Source organism: Setaria italica, chromosome I, assembly GCF_000263155.2.
Source record: "Setaria italica strain Yugu1 chromosome I, Setaria_italica_v2.0, whole genome shotgun sequence".
Lineage (NCBI taxonomy): Eukaryota > Viridiplantae > Streptophyta > Magnoliopsida > Poales > Poaceae > Setaria > Setaria italica.
In genome coordinates this window covers 41,879,579-41,896,541 of record NC_028450.1, presented here as the reverse complement: position 1 = coordinate 41,896,541, position 16,963 = coordinate 41,879,579, and the positions used below count along the sequence as shown (strand labels likewise).

Here is a 16,963-nt window from a genome sequence, read left to right as displayed (position 1 = left end):
CCCCAACTTTAATTTCTCTGATGATGGTTGAAGAAATTAAAGTTAATTTCATCTGTGGTACGTTGAAACCTTGCGCGCGGTTCATTTCGTCAATTTCAATTTCCATGCGTAGCTAGATATATAGATCTACACCATCTTGTCTTCATTTTATTGATTGCCTGAATGCTGCACATCTTGATTGCGACCTGCATGTCTTGATTCTTATCGTATGCAGATTTACCTTGCGAGATATATGCTGTCAATTGTTGTAAATTATTTTGAGTCATTATATATATAATTGGCCAGATCCAGGTTTTTTATTGTAAATTATTTCTTGTCCTCAAACATACGTACGCAAATTCCGGTTGTTTGACGGAATTTCTTGCATATATAAAATAAGAAAATCTTTGTTTCTTTCTCATGCATATAATTAGATGCCAGGTCCAGGTAATAACAGTACTACTCATAACTCACCTATTATACCACGTCAGTATCTTATTGTTACTGCTACATTTATTTTTCAGTAAAAACTCATCTAGTTAATATTTATACTACGGAGCAATGTTTTAAATAGCGGGCTAAGGGGAGCGGGATATAGCGGCTAAATTGTATATGAGGGTAAATAGCGGTTCCATGCCTTAAATAACCATAGCGGGCTACTGAGTCCAGCGTGGAGAGCGGGAGACTCCATGCAATTTGGTGTCAAATTATCCAAGGAACTATGTACGCCATGCATAAGACAGCGATAATGGCTAAAAAATTCCTTTGATGCGTGTGTCTGGATTATATACATATAGTAAAATTAATTGTACGCATAATTCTTACTAGAAGACACTGAAACGCCAAACACACACTGTCACAATGCAAATTCTTGAGCACAAGACATTAATTGTCATATAATGAGGTTGATGGGTGCCTAAAACTCAATGCATGGCTGCGGATGAAAGAAGTTATGCAATTCAACCGTTGACGAAGGCGAGAGGAAGATGAATCAAAGCAAAATAAAGAAAAGAAGGAAGCCAGAGAGATAGGCGGCGATAGCGTGCACGAGCGTGAGATGAGAGATGGCAGACACGACCAGACGAGACACACAACATGAAGAGCCAGCCAACCCTCTGCTGCTACTTCTTCTAGCTGCAGCTGCTGCCTGTGTGTCTAGTGTACGACGATCCATGATCCATCCATCCATCCATGGATCTATCGGATCGGAGCTGTTCATTTTTTTTTCTTTTATTTTCATGCATGGCATGGAGCGTATGGTTGGTTCCCGTCGATCCATCCATCCTTGTCCTCCTGACCTGTCGCTTCATTCCAACCTGCATCTGCTTTTGGATCCATTATTCGTCTCCTTCAATTCATCTGTCGTCCTTCAACATTTGCAACCAGCAGCAGCAGTTTGTTCAGTTGAATTCCCTCTCTTCTATCTATAGTATATGTAATATAATTGATACGAGAGTGGAAATTGGAAATGAATGAGGCTGCCTTGTCTTTCTCCATTACAGTAGGCCAGAGCAGAGGCAGAGGTGGATGGAACCCAAATTGAATTGCAGCGCGCGGGCAGGGAAGTGACACAACTCTGTCGTTCTGCTGCTGCTACCTGCATGCTATTCCTCCTTTCACTGTGGATCGGATCCGATCCATCAGGCGATCGAATTTCATGCATGCCCTGCCCTGCTCCAGGCTCCAGCAATGATCATCATCATAGCATGCTGCATTGCGTAGCTTCTCCTCTCCCATCTTTTCATGCCTGCACCGCACGCACGCAGAATGTTTTCTTGCGCCACCAACCCAACCTGCTGCCGACAGTGCACACTGCACATAAAGCTAGCTACCTTGTACCCTGCGTGCTTAAAGCAGCGAATGGGGAACTGGCTGATGCAACAACTCATCAGTCATCAGCAGACAGTGTTGTTTTTCATCAGTAAACATGCACCACTCCCCTATCCCTTAAGATTAAGGTTTTATTTTCCTTTTTTTTTGTAACCACCGATATAATGCTCTTGTTGAAATGCATGTGTGATCCAACATCATCATCATCTTTGTGTGTGTATATAATAAGGAACGAATAATGGATGAATAATTGTATTGAGACATAATCATGCACATGATGGCTGGCAATTTAGACATATATAGTTTGTCGTGGCATGCAATGAGTACATGCAGGTCCAAGTACTGCATACTGGTCCAGAGAGATCGGGAGGGATGAAATATGATACAGCTAGCCTAGCATTATATCGGTGGTTTGGTGTTGACATGCATAACAGCTTTTTTTACACAAAGAAACAGTAGCAAAGATCGATTAAAAAGTATGACGACTAGGCATGTTTTGGTTTGGAGAGCAGTCACAGTCCGACAGTCGTCCATCAACATATCACCTTTATCATTTTTAGGTGCCGGGTTCAATCAACACTTTTTTTTTCTTTTGTTTGGCGAAGTGGGGTCAGAGAGCACTGCACATCCCCAAATTACAGAAACATCCTGAAGAAATACGAACATACATGGCCTTTTGGTGTTGTTTGTTTGCTTCTCCTCCGATCCATCCATAGTAACTGGATGGTTGGATGGAGGAGCAGTTACTGTTAGTTACCGATGCCCATCGATCAGCTGCCGCCGCACCTACAGTAACCGGCAGTTGTTACCTGTTTTGTTTCACACTTACAGTACTAGTGCACCTTTATGCTATATATGCCCAGGACAAAGGAAAACATTCTCTGATCTCTCTCCGGACCCCTTTATTTACACTGATGATACTTTCTGCTTCCATCCATCACCTAGTGGTTCCTACTGCTGCACTACAGTACCATAATCAGGCAGTGCTAATAAATCACTATAATAAGTATCCATAATATACTATGCTGAGAGTTGTCACAAGTGTCCGACCGGGATTCAGTGGTATTCTTGATCGGCAGTACTTAGTGGGGATTTTTTTTTACGTTTTACAAAATCGGTAATGCAACAGAACATAAATCTTAAAAAAAATCGGACGGCTCCGTATATGTTCGGATAGTTAAGTATCGATGTTGCAACTATTGTTTCCGCATGTTTCAAAATGAATGTTTGCGGCAGAAATTTTCTATCCCAGAGTCGAACAACTAATCATTTTTTGGCATGTTTTTCAATGTTGCAACTATATATTTTAGATATTGCAGATATTTTATTTTGATGTTGCAACGGATCGTCCGATGGGAAATTCCCATCGGACGACCGGGCGCTAGCAGTGCTGTTACAAAATATTGCTTTGATACTTGCTCCCTCGTCTCAAAATATAAGTCATTTAAACATTATCCTAAATCAAACTTTTATAATTTTAATCAAGTTCATATAGCATAAGCAGATTCAGTAACGTGCCAAGAAAGATTGGTACAAGAAGCCGCGGTTTTTTTTTTAAAAAAATCGTTGACCAAGAGAAGTTGAAGCTCAAAACTATCAATATATATGATACCAAATAAATATGAAAAAAAATTTGAATTTAAAACTTAACTTGTGCAGAAAAAAACAAAAAGATAAATCTTCTTAGCGGTAGATTGGACTAATTTCATTGAAATGGTTCAATCGAGTATCAAACCTAAATTATAATTATACACGGTGTCGGTGTTTCATACCAGGCAACCTATCGAGAGTATCCCGAGGAAGTAGATTGGTTGGTGGGGATCATCGGATCTAAAACTCGAAGGTAAAAGCGAGGACACAAGACACGGATTTATATAGGTTCAGACCGCCAGAGTAGCGTAATACACTACCTCCTGTTTGGGGTGTTGTATATTACACCTTGCGCTTGGGTGTTGTTTGGTGTTGAGGATTTGGTCCTCTGTTGTGATTCTATGAGATCTTCGCCTACCGATCTAGGGATCTTGCCCTCCTTTATATACTCCAAGGGGCGGGATTACTAGTCGGTTACAAGAAGGAGTTCTAGTAGGATTACATGGTATGAGTCCTCGTAGAATTACAGAGAAATCCTAGTAGGAATCCGTCTTCTTCCTTCCTTACGGGTACTGGGGATCTATCCCCAACAAGCTCCCGAGCGCTTCATAGTCGAATGCAGCAGCCTTCGAGTACTTTTTAGATCCTTGCCGAGTAGTTTAGTGCTTCTCGAGTACTTTGTCTGGCTGAATCTTCAAAGTTCTTAAAAGCTGCCATGAGCTATGATGTGCTCAAGCTCTTGATCGTATTGATTTTTAATCTTCATCTTTGGAATGTGATATGGAAGGCGGCGGAAGTCGCACTCCATATAGAGTAGCCCCCGAGCCTTAGGTTGAATCGAAGAATCAGGCTGAGGGTCAATAAAATCTTGAATCTTCTTTTTTCATCTTGAAAAAAATCAACTGTTGGGTGTAGCTTACCAGCCCCCAAGCCTTGGAATGATTAAATAATCAATCCGATGATCTTTAGTCTTCATGCAAGTCGTCTTTCAAGTAGTCATTTGGCATCCAGCCCCCGAGCTTATGCGCCAGGTGAGCTGTAGAAGCCACGTTGAGTAGTTATTTGACGCTTAACCCCCGAATTTGGAAGTTAGCTGAGTCATTGGAGATATTTCGAGTAGTAATTGGCACTTAGCCCCCGAGCCTGGGAGCTAGTAGAGCCATTGGAGGTACACTGAGCGTTCTGAAGAGTCGTCGCCGAAGCTTGACCTGCAAAAAAATATGCATACATTATGTAGTATATTTGTAAAATTTTGAAGATACTACCGAAATTTATTCAGTGATGAATGTAAATGATTTGTGTCGTGCTCTTGTTTCTGCCATATTTTTCTGAGTAGTTAGCCTATTACATTTAGACTCTCAGTCACTGTTTAGCCATTGCCACTGCATGTGAGTTCTTTGTCTTGTGTACGCGTACTAGCACTGCTGCTACGGAGATCTTTGTCTCGCGTCCTAGCATTTAGACATGACAAAAGATTCGAGACTTTCACGAATTAAGGTGTGTTCTACTCGAGGATATTAGTGACCACTAAGAGAAGACAGTGAAAATAAGTAGTTGACATAGTTGGCATTGTGATAAAAAAGATTGCGCGATTGCATGTAAAGTGGTCATTGAGACTTTTCTGCTTTTTTGGCGAAGAGAGCGCGTGTTGCCGCGCATAAGATTAGCGCCTCCTTAGGGTGTAGCCACTGCGAGCCTCCAGCACTTAGTGCACCAAACCCATGGCCATAGCCTCTAAAATTCGATGTACCAAGCCTATTGGCGGAGTTTTTGGAACTCAGTGCATAAAATCCGTGGCTATAACCTCCATAATTTAGCGTACCAAGCTCATGACTGTCGGTTAACATGCCTAAAAATAATTGACAAAATGTAGCTCTAGGAGGTAATTTTCATCGAGAGGTGTACACAAAAAAGTACTCAGCGCGTTGCCCTGCATGAAGGCAAAAAAATTATATAAAATAATTAAAAAAGTGACATAGCTTGATTCGTGGACGATTGTCGACGAAACTGTGTTGATTGTTGATAAAGCTAACTGGTTGGAGTTGATTTCGACTAGTTGTTGATCATGTGGAACCCACCCTCGACTAGTTTTAGTCGAGACGAGTAGTCGAATTAGTCGTCGGTGACTTGATGCGGCCGGACGTCGGGTAGCAGTGTTCGCGTACATTTTCTATGTATGTTGGGCTATGATTTTAAGGTTTTGTGATAGCCTTCCATGTGCGTGTAGCACAAATCCCTCAAAATTCTTTTCACATAGAGTAGTCGGAACTGATTAATTGTCTCAATCCCCGTGCGACTATAACAGATCTTTATCATTTTGGGAATTATGGTGTGGGTCCCTCGGTCTGTCTGATCTCCCAACTCGAATCGGATTTACCTCTGCCTTGATCGACGAGCTGCATGCAGCAGCCTGTGGCGGAAACCAACTCGATTTTCGACTGGAACGCAGAGCGCATCAATTCTATCTTGACGTATATTTGTCTGCTCGGAACTCTGACTCAACGACTTGCTTCTTATCGAGTAGATTGATCTTGATGATGATGTTCTTCAAGCTCGCCCGATGATCTTGACGATCACCCCTACCTAGCGTAGATGTCGGTGTTTTATACCCGGCAACCTACCGAGAGTATCCCGAGATATTAGATTGGTCGGTGGGGGATCGCCGGATCTAGAACTCAGAGGTAAAAACGATGACACAAGACACGAATTTATACATGTTCGGACCGTCAGAGTAGCGTGATACCCTACATCCTATTTGGGGTGTTGTATATTGCGCCCTGCGTATGGGTGTTGTTTGTTGTTAAGGATTTGGTCCTCTGTTGTGTTCTATGAGATCTTTGCATACCGATCTAGGGACCCCTGCCCTCCTTTATATACTCCAGGAGGCGGGATAATTACTAGTCGGTTATAAAGAGAAGTCTTAGTATAATTACATGTATGAGTCCTAGTATAATTATAGAGGAATTTTAGTAGGGTGTTTTCTTCATTCCTTGCGGCTAACGAGATCTATCCCCGACACACGGTGCCTCGTATATCCACTGGAATTCGGTTGATCATCCTAAGCCAATTGGGTTCGGTTCATCATCCTAAGCCAATTGGGTTGTGTGTCGGCCGGCCTAACCCAAAAACAGCCCATAAGATACGAGGGCCGGATGGAACATTAGAGCCCTCAGGCCCGTGTTCAAATGGGCCGGACCCTCACTTCCCTCTTCCTCTCCCCCGTAGCCGTCCGGTCGCGCCGCCGCCGCCCTCACGCCCATCGCCGCCGCCGTTCCGTTCGCCCCCTCCGACGAGCCGCCTCCCCTTTATCCTCGCTCCCTGGGAGGAAGCCGCTGCCTCAGGCTGCCACCGAAGCAGATACCAACACCCCAATTGGCTTAGCAACTTGGTGCTATTTAGCGATCCGCACAACTGGTGGTCGCCACCGATGGCGCCGCCCGCTCTGCTCCGCGCCACCGCAGCCGAGCTCCGTCGCCGCGGCCGCAGGTCCCCTCTACCCCTCCCGGCGCTCTCATCGCTCCTCTCGTCGCCTTCTCCCCAGAGCCCAGCCTCCAGCTGCCCCGATCCTAGCCCTCTCGCCTACCGCCGCCACCTCATCACTCTCCGCCGGTGCCCGCGCCCAGCATCAGCATCCGCCTTCGCCACCGAGTTTCCTTACAGCAGGATTCTGCTCCCAAGCCACTTCTCGCCCGCGTCACCCCTCTCGACCTCATCATCCTCTTCCGAACCCGCGGACAAGGCCTCGCCGCCGCCGGCACCTCTAACGTGGGTGGACAAGTGGATCCCGGAGGCGGCGCGGCCGTACGCTATGCTCGCACGCCTCGACAAGCCCATTGGGACCTGGCTCCTGGCATGGCCCTGCATGTGGTACGTTCTGTGTTGTGTTCTGCTGCTTCTCACTACTGCCATTGTCATGCCTCGCATCTGCATCCTTCTCTGTATTCTCAGTCAGTAGGACAGCTTCTTGAGTCGGTCCATGCGTCTAACTAATTGTAACGAGTTGCTCTCGGCCCTCATTAGAGTTTCAATTCAGGTGCTTAGGATCTCCTGCAGTTTAGGAAGAACAGAACACATGCACATTGGTTCTGGACTTCTGGATAAAAGAGCAACTCGAAGTTTTGTTCCCTGTTCATACACTGCCATCATACAGACTAAAGTTGAGTCTTTAGCAAACTCAGACTAGTCCATCAGTACAGATTTTATCTAAATGTTATGTTGGTCAGATGGTTTTTTGAACATCAGGCTTCTACCTTGTGTCTTGTGAACAGGATGAGGATTTTGTATCTGTCTGTTGTATGCATGTGTTGCTTTCTTTGACATTATTAAATCAATAGCAAGTTTACCTTCTGTGTTGAAGAGAGACTCAAACCTTTGCTTCGCAGGTCGATCACAATAGCCGCGATGCCAGGGCAGTTGCCTGACTTGAAAATGCTGGCACTCTTCGGATGTGGAGCTGTCCTCCTCAGGGGGGCTGGTTGCACAGTGAATGATCTTCTTGACCGCGACATTGATAACAAGGTAATTTTGCCTTCTTTTTTTCCTGAGTGCACCTTGTACTTTTCACTAAAATAAGCACATAATTAAGTGACCAATGAATTCCTTCTGGATATTGCATGCCTTTATCTGATGGCATATTTCTCCACAGGTTGAGCGCACCAAAAGCAGGCCTTTTGCATCAGGTGCTCTCACTCCTTCACAGGGAGTTGGCTTCCTCGGGTTTCAGCTTCTTTTGGGACTGGGCATTCTTCTCCAGTTGAATAACTACAGGTATTTAAACTCAATGCTTCTCTGGCTATTGTAGGTTTGCAGATGCGTTTAGCGTAGACTGATGTATTTTGACAGCATTAGATGTGTTTATCCTATCCATGCTCCCGCAATACTTAATTATGATTTTTGACAGAGGAACATTATGAGCAAATGCTGGAATATTTAGGGACTCTTTATTTTCACTCTTTTTTCTTGAGGATAAGCAGGATACTTATATTCTGCAGCTCAATTTGATGGAAACTGCACTCGATTAGTCAACTTAAAACTGTCCATGCTGTTTGTATCTTGTTTATACGATAAACTCACTATGCCTGAGACTATGCCTATGGCCCTGCAGCATTAGTCAACATGTTCTGGGTTTGTATCCAAAAAGGTTGTGGTACGTACAGTAGTCCAGTTGCATTTTCTTGATTGATAACCAGGAAAATTGTAGGCCATCCTGCCTGTTATTTCCTTTGCCAATACAGAAAAGAATATATATAGAAGCGCAATATGTGCCTGTTGATGCTTGCATTACAAGCACTTACAGTAATTTTATGTCATTTTTTCTGCATGTAGCCGTATTCTCGGGGCATCTTCACTTCTTCTGGTCTTCTCATATCCCCTGATGAAGAGATTCACATTTTGGGTGTGTATTGTACATACGGAGGTTGAGAATACGATATTCCTGCTTACAGGGTGTAACAGCTTAATGTTTCTTTCAATTCATTAATAACAGCCTCAGGCTTATCTTGGCCTGACATTCAACTGGGGAGCTTTATTAGGATGGGCTGCTATTAAGGAAAGCTTAGACCCTGCAGTCGTCCTTCCATTGTATACAGCTGGTATATGTTGGACACTGGTATATGATACCATATATGCACATCAGGTGTTTCAATATTCTCATTCTTTCATATTTATCCTTGACGAAGTGTTTGTTTTAGGTTGATGTGATGTCTTATACAAATATTTCTATCCATGTACATCTCAGGACAAAGAAGATGACCTCAAAGTAGGAGTTAAGTCCACAGCATTAAGATTTGGAGATTTGACCAAGTACTGGATTAGTGGCTTCGGTGCCGCTTGCATATGCAGCTTAGCACTCAGTGGCTACAATGCTGACCTTGGTTGGTTTATAGTGTCATGCTTTAGTGAAGAATAGTATTATGTTTACTTATATTGACTCCAGACCTCAAATCATATTGGACAGGATGGCCCTACTATCCTTTTCTGAGTGCTGCAGCGGTACAGTTAGCATGGCAGATTTCAACTGTGGAACTTTCTAACCGCTCTGATTGCAACAGGAAGTATGTTTTCCTTGTATCCAATGGTTATTGGCATTTAAGACAATAATGTGGCTGTTGATGTTTACAATCCTATGAAAGCTTATTAAATTTTTTGAATGGGTTCTGTGCAGGTTTGTGTCCAACAAGTGGTTTGGAGCTTTGGTGTTTAGTGGAATATTATTTGGGCGTCTTGTATCATGATGGATTGATCAGGCGTGCTGCATTCCATAAACTGATGGGTTCAACAGAAACCTAAACAGTTTTGAGCCCTTCACTTTGTGGCCTAGCAATTGCAGCGTGGTGCAGAATGGACTTTGTAAGCTACATCTTGGCATGGCTTATGCTTTCATCCTTGCTAAATTGGTGTTTTGACATAACCTTTGCTTCTGAAGCAGGCTATTTTCCGAGCATTTCATGGTGGTGCTCTCCACCTCCTGTATACAGTTATCAGACTAGGGGTAGGAAAATACATTGATGTACAGTACATTTTTTGTATCATTGTGTACCGTTTTATATTAAAGGATCAGTTAGAGCATCCTCCTTTTGTCACCTCTAGATAGAAACAGCTGTGCAAAACAATTTTTGTATGAATCCAGACACACAATCAGTTGATTACACATTCATATTTTGGAGAGATGGGTTGTTTATCAGGTATTATCAGTCGACTATGAATTTATTATGTTTTGGCAAAGTTGCGAAGGCCACTCTTTGGAATGTCAAATTTTGTGTATGTTTTGGCCATGGTTGGGTATCCTGCGATGGCCCGGGTACATTTTACCATTGACAGGGTTGGTTGAGAAATTGTGTGGAGTCTGGAACGGCAAATTGAAGTGGTTGTATGACAAGTATTGTCCGGCAAAAATGTTGTTTGTGTTGAGGCTGACTGGAATCACCGTCTTAATGCAATAATGGCGTGGTTGGTTTCGTGTTACGAGGAGTTTGATAAATAAGTGAAGTCGGGAGTGAGAACTTGCTCCAGACAGGTGGTGGCTGACCTGGAATGAACGTGATTATGTTTGATAGAAGAGAAGAAGTTTCTTGTCAAATTTTTAGTTGATCTGCATCGCATCGAAAAGGGGATGATGCTAGCTTTTTTTTTTCCTTAAAAAAAATATGCTAGCTCATACTAAGTTGTGTTGAATCCATCCATGGAACTCTCTACCAGGACTACAGGCCAGTCGCATTGCACTAATGAATGAATGATGGAAATTAAGAATGAATGGTATCCGCAGCATCCTCCATCAATCTGCGCTGCTGTTTCTCACCTACTGGCTAGTGGCTACTTAACTAATGACTCTCCGTCCATGTCGGTGCCAACCGGCGATCACCGTACATCAACAAAACTCAGACACCCTAATGGCGTCTGCGGTGACTAATCAGCCGGCCATCACCATAACGCCATTCCTCTCATCACCTACTCTGCCTACAAGCGCTGCTCCCAAAATGCATCATCCCCAGTCCAAACTTAACCCATCAACCTCCACGCTTGCGAGAGCGCCTCTTAGGCTCATTATTCACGGCGGCAGCTTCATCGCTCCCTTTGCCACCGCCTTCTTCACTCTTCGGATCGTCTCCTTGCGACACTTCACCACTTTGGCGACCGCCCTGCCTTTTCAGCGGCGGTGGCTTCTCATCAACAGATTTAGCTACGTTGCTGGCCTCACCAGCCCCGCTCTCCAACCTGCGAGATCAATCACAGCGTCATCAGTCACCAAAATTTTCTCCAGCTACAAAACCTTTACAGCGAAAAAATATGACTGGCCACTGTTCCTTACCCTTCTGAGGTACAAGGATCCAAAAAGTTCACAACTTCGTTCAGAGCATGAAGAGCCATCTTCTTGATCTGAAGACACCATGTTGGGCTCCAGGTTAGTCATCACATCAGATACCAGTATACTACTCCATATCACTGGAAATGCACAACTAATGCTAACCTCTAGTTTATCTTCGTTAGCTTTGTGGGAAGAAGGAAGTCGTCTAAACTCCCCAGTCAACTTGACACACTCGCCAATGTTTTCAGGGGAAACAAAGTCCAGTGCAACTTTAATGCAGGACTGCACAGATGGAGATGGTTTCATCAGTCAGAACGATGATGTTTGATCCCACACCAAAACGAGAGAGAGAGAAAGCTAGAGCTGGATTGTCACGGCGGTAAAGATCTGCCACACCTTCAAATTTCTCACTTGATGAGGACATCCAGCGGGAATGAAAACTGCTTCACCAAGCTTCTGCTCAAATGTCCAGGGTTCAACACCTAAAGCAAGGAAGCCAACTGATGAGAAGGGAATGCCATCTTCAGATCTTAAGGCGTCAGAGAGGGGGGTTAATCTTTCTAACCATATTCTTCCTTGAGCTTTCTCTTATGCTCTGCAGTTAAGTAGAAAGTCTGGTCGTGAATCGGGTGAATAACCTGCCATTTAACATGAACAGTAATTGTTGGTCAGCATAGAAATGTAAGAAGGAAAAGTAGTTGTTCTTTAATGTCTGTGACAAGAAAAAGACCTGCTTCACTGGATTGCAGTGAATATGCCGGAACTCTGACGAATGCTTCCTAAGATAATCTTGTAATTTCTCCGAATCCTCTCTATGAAAAATGTCCCATAAAGCACCACCAGTGTTCTGTTGCTCTGAGCCTTCCCCCACGACAGCTTTTTCTTGAATGCCTTTAGAAATTTGTTTTTTATCAGTGCCATTGCAATCAACCTTTTCAGGTTTCTCTTCTTGAGATTCGGTGCCAACTTCATTGAGAGTTCCACCTCTAAATCTCTTTCCATGCTGTCCCATGCCAATGTCATCTGAACTGAAATGGCATCCGTTATGCGTCTTATGAGATGTGTTGACCTCATTACTGCGATCTGGGCACTGCTCTAGTTTACTTCGTGAAACAGATTCAGGATATAACACTTCATCCCTTGTATCGCCTTCAGAATCATCAGGTGGTAAAGCATTGATATCCAAACCTGCATGAGGCATTCAAGGAATGCCATAAAGCTTAAAAAAACAAAATAACTCAATTATTACCAAAACTAAATTTGTGCTACAGACCAGTAAAACTGCATTTATTGGCATCATTGTCTTCCCTACTATCACGTGCTTCATCAACAGCTTTATCCCTGTATTCAATTGGAGATTGTGATAGCCTAAGCTCCATGCTGGATTCTAGACCCCCGTATAATTCCTGAACATCTTGCGCTCGCATGGCTTTTTGGATTTTTTCAATTTGGCAAAGATTAGTCTGACAAGTCACTTCAGCTGTGTGTGTTAAGATATTTACCTGGTTAAATCACACAACATTCACAATCAATATCGATAAGAAAATAAGAACTATTAATAGGTCAGCAAATGAACTGGGTACATGGCAATGGAAAACATCTGCTGGGAGAGCAAGATATAGAAAGTGGACAGGTTACACAGGGGCCTTGCTGAAGTCAATTTTAGTCAGCACTAAAACGACATCTAGAACAAAAAAGAACATAGTCACTAATAACCATAACATACCGCGTCAGACATGTCACAGTGAAGCTTGGTCACAGAATCACCTCTGCCTAGCTCTTTGTGAAACCCATAAGCAATGTAAGTTTTGGGTCCAAGATCTGGCTTCAAGACACCAGCAGGAAGCTTGACTGCGAGATTTAGCGGACCATATCTTGGATCCGTATACTCAGGAAATGGTAGTGCGCTAATAAATTCAGCACCATGGCGAGGCAGTCGCTTGTCAAAGGAGCTAGAAGGAGGCCAGTCTTTTAGCTTAAGCATCTCAGGCCAGTGAGTCCTAGGATGAGCTCTGCCTGTTGTATATCCCGAAAAGAACATATGTATGTTAATTTCCACCTGCAACATATATGCATAGTAAGAGCCTGCATATAAGGCTGCAAAAGAAGGAAACAAGACACGTCTAAATTCAAGCAGAGACTCATAAATATCCCTATTAAAAATGAGAACTTCAATTCAAGCAATGAAGTTTGCCACTACTATTATAATGTGTGTTCTGTTCTTCTGGACACAAACGTGCACACACCTTTAGTTAGAATATCACTACGCGGTACTGTCTTATATATTTGTCATAATTTGAAACTTTTGTATACAAGACAGATGCATATGACCAGCACAATATTAGAAAAAGGAACATATTGCCCAAAAAAAAGTTTTGTCGACTTAAACACATTCAGGAATAGAGTTACCACCTCACACCAATCAAGGCAATCTATTGCGACAACAGCAAATTGCTCATCTTCTGCTTTGCCTTTGGTTCTTTCCCGCAATGCCCGCCACATTACCATTGGCTCCCAACTCAGACCAGATGTTAACTGAAGGACATCAGAAACAACAACTGGCTCACCCTTTGCCCAATGCATCTGAAAGTGCGCTAGGTCATCATCCTGGATACCAGTAGCAACAGGACAATATAGGAAGTTACCACTTGACTCCTTCCTGTTAGCAGCCTGTCGTACTAAGCAGTTCAGTAAAGCACAAAAAAATTAATGCCCGTAGGAAACATTGGGCCATCAGGACAAAGGGTGTGCTAGTCATATATGTAACTGTCATATCACAAGAAAAATGTATAGATGAGCAATCCAATCAGTAGGAAACAAGATTGAGGTAAGTTGACACACCATAGTTCTATGCATGGCACACAGAATCGCTTTTTCTTGCATGACTGACACCAGACCACCCTTCCTTTGTCTTTCCTCTGGCATTGGTGGCACATGAGGGCATTTTCCCCCGTCAATATAGTCCTCCCTACCTAGATAATTTAAACAGCAGTTGAATTCATAAAAATAGTTTGAAACCAATCCATAAACAACATAACACCAGGAAATGAGTAGCTCACCATAACATTTGCATTGCATCTTTTTTCCATGGTGGAGGGGAGCTTCTTTTCCTCTTTATCCATGTTTTTCAACTTTTTTGTGATAAATTCTTTCCCGTCATCTCTTCTTTTACGCTTCTTTGCTGTCTGAAATGCCTCAGCATTACTCTGTTAAGTAAAAAAATGCTAAGCTTGTGACATTCTGATTTAAATATCTAGCAGAAGGTGACAGACTGGATTTGCAGTATCCTAATACACGCGGAGTACTAACATCACCAAAGATCAGATAATAAAATGCACATCTTTCAGGGACACTAAGTTATACCAGAGTACAAATGTCTGCAGGCACAATGGTTGGTAAGTAGAATAGATGCACACTGCACATTCCAACCTTTCAGGACAAAGTTCCCCATTGTTTGGGTAGGAAACTTGGTTTCATATTGTAGCTATTGAGTTAAAAACAATAAACTATAGTCGCAACTAGTAGAAACTTAAAGGTTGATTTAGCTGTTGCAGAGGATAAAGGGGCAGCTGTGTCTGAAAAGTAAAGTTTTTCTTCCTTTATACGTTGCTACAAAATCATTCAGAAATCAACTATTGCAGAGGATGACATGTAATATACCCCATTCATTTCACCGCTGCTTTTAACGTTGGAGAACTGGGCCTTACTATCCAGTTGCCCCAATTTCGTCTTGCGGGGTCTTCCTCTCTTCTTCCCAGAATCACTGCTTTTAGGCCTTCCTCTCTTCTTCCCCGAATCACTGCTTTTAGGCCTCTGGATGACTTGATCATCCGTAGTTTCCTCATCGTCCTGCAGGCAAAATAGCAATCGGTCAATTCAAGCTCAAGCCCCAAAAGAATCAATCCGACAAAAATGTAAGGGGATATTTTTCAGAGAATGGGACCCAAAATGGAAACAAAACTAGCGTATATCTGTAGTAAATCGAGGCTTCTGGCAAAGAATCCGCGAAACGGCAACCGGGTTGGAGGAAAGCGTGCCGAAAACTAAGTTTTTTCTTCCGTCATACATCAGGAACACAGGGAAAAAATATTTAGAAAAAATTGAGAAATCAATCAAGTTCTCAATCAAGTGATTGACTGACCAATTGCCCGAGAAAACTGCATCGTTCCTTATCGGCATTGTCAATTGAAATATAAAAATGAAATCGCAGGGGGTGGTAGTGGAATGCTTGAAGTTCGTCACGCGATCAACAGAAACGGACGAACTAGATCGCAAAGCAAATGAGCATGCGCGCAAGAAAAAGCACTAGTCCGGTACATATCCGAGACGGAAATGAAAGGGAAAATCGCTCAAAGCGATGACGATGATGAACCCGGTCCGACCGAAAGAAGCCGTTGGTGTCAAGGGGAGAGAATCTGCGCACCTCGGTATCGGTGTCGCGCTCGTAGAATGCGTTGGTCGCCGGCCTTCTCTCCCTGAGCACCCTAGGCCCCGCCGCCACCCCGTGCCCTAGATCTCCGGGGCTTATCGCCGGCGACGCCAAGGCATGGTCGCCGGTGCGGCGGCTCCCCTTGGTCCGCGCTTTCGGCTTGGGCGTCTTCTTCTTCTTCATCTTGAGGCTACCTTTGGGCCTCCCCCTCTTCCGCTTTGTCTCCTCGCCGCCTACGGCCGCGGGAACCTCTTCCATAGTCCCCGCGTCAACCTCGATCCCCTCCGTATCCTCCGCCATGGATTGGTCGAGTGTTGCCGTGGAAGGAAGGAGGCGCCGTCGATGCAGTAAAATCCCCCACTCCCAGCAATGACCGCCGGCGTTTTAAGCCGGCGCGTCGTGGATCTTTTTCCCGTTCCGCTTCCAAAACTTTTGAGGATCTCTTTGGAAATTGACGTGCCTTTTGAGTTTTTACAGAAATGACCTGACCTCTATTTGAACCAAGTGCACGTGTAGCTTTGATCCCGTAGACTGGTAGAACCAAGGTTGAGAGTGTGTGTATACAAGAGGATGTTTTCGTCTTGCCATCTTGAGTTATACACATTCTTACGGGTTTATGAGATGCTTGCTACGTGAGAGAATAACTTTTAGCGGGAAACTTTATTTTTAAACTCAGCGTAATTGCATGCGCTGAAATGTTATACATGGATGAGAAACTCAGGACCAGTTTAGTACTGCTCCGCCTGGCTTCAGCTCCCTCTGACGATCTACTGTTCATTGAAGTCTTTTTTTTCTCTCCTCTCCCTTCCCCTCACAAAACCAAGAGGAGCTCCACTTACACCCCTGCCACCTACAGTGGCTGGAGCTAGGAGAGTGCGGCCAAACGGACTATCAATATACTTTGTGGAACAAGTTAGGAGGCTTTGTGTGTTTGCTTACACAAAGTACATCACATCTCATTTTTTTATTCACCACAAAACTAAAGAAAAGGAAATACTTTTGCATGCACCTCCTCTACCCTAAAACTATAGTTGGCGCCCAGCACATGGTAGAACTACTGTAAAGTATTAAAATGATGTTGCCTAGGAGTGTACGTTTTGATCTACCGGATAATGTTGAGTAGAGGAGGTTCAATCGAAATGTACATGCATTGCATGAGCCTTGGTACCATTTTTTCTAATATTCTTTATTAATGGACATGCATCCACTTTGTAAAAAAATTCTGTTACAGCCTTACATGTGAAACGTACTATTACTGAAGGAGGTTTAATAGGTGGTAGCGTGTACATAGGCTGCATTGTGTACTACATATATTTTGCTTTGACTAGCAG

General features: G+C 43.5%; 2 protein-coding genes across 5 annotated transcripts; one reads left to right on the top strand and one right to left on the bottom strand.

The window, feature by feature from the left end:
* Window positions 1-6,581: 6,581 nt before the first annotated feature.
* LOC101784500 (4-hydroxybenzoate polyprenyltransferase, mitochondrial) lies at window positions 6,582-10,091 on the top strand. 2 transcript variants are annotated; one of them, XM_012843096.2, is made up of 9 exons: window positions 6,582-7,266; window positions 7,782-7,917; window positions 8,045-8,166; window positions 8,725-8,794; window positions 8,885-9,034; window positions 9,137-9,272; window positions 9,356-9,452; window positions 9,563-9,747; window positions 9,827-10,091. In XM_012843096.2, the coding sequence occupies exons 1-8, from the start codon at window positions 6,827-6,829 to the stop codon at window positions 9,630-9,632; spliced, it is 1,221 nt and encodes a 406-aa protein (XP_012698550.1). In that variant the 5' UTR covers window positions 6,582-6,826; the 3' UTR covers window positions 9,633-9,747; window positions 9,827-10,091. The 2 variants fall into 2 exon arrangements, with proteins under 2 accessions (XP_012698550.1, XP_012698548.1); XM_012843094.2 differs by having other exon boundaries at window positions 9,824-10,091.
* Window positions 10,092-10,567: 476 nt separating this feature from the next.
* LOC101785162 (lysine-specific demethylase JMJ25) lies at window positions 10,568-14,404 on the bottom strand. Of its 3 annotated transcripts, none has more exons than XM_004954438.3 (11): window positions 14,263-14,404; window positions 14,045-14,175; window positions 13,616-13,873; window positions 12,930-13,262; window positions 12,477-12,705; window positions 11,934-12,391; window positions 11,769-11,841; window positions 11,600-11,685; window positions 11,366-11,485; window positions 11,207-11,274; window positions 10,568-11,112 (listed from the first exon to the last, which is right to left on the bottom strand). In XM_004954438.3, exons 1-11 carry the CDS (start codon window positions 14,279-14,281, stop codon window positions 10,905-10,907), a joined length of 1,983 nt encoding a protein of 660 aa, XP_004954495.1. In that variant the 5' UTR covers window positions 14,282-14,404; the 3' UTR covers window positions 10,568-10,904. The 3 variants fall into 3 exon arrangements, with proteins under 3 accessions (XP_004954495.1, XP_004954496.1, XP_004954497.1); XM_004954439.3 differs by having other exon boundaries at window positions 13,616-13,810; XM_004954440.2 differs by lacking the exon at window positions 14,263-14,404 and having other exon boundaries at window positions 13,616-13,881.
* Between the last annotated feature and the right edge of the window lie 2,559 nt (window positions 14,405-16,963).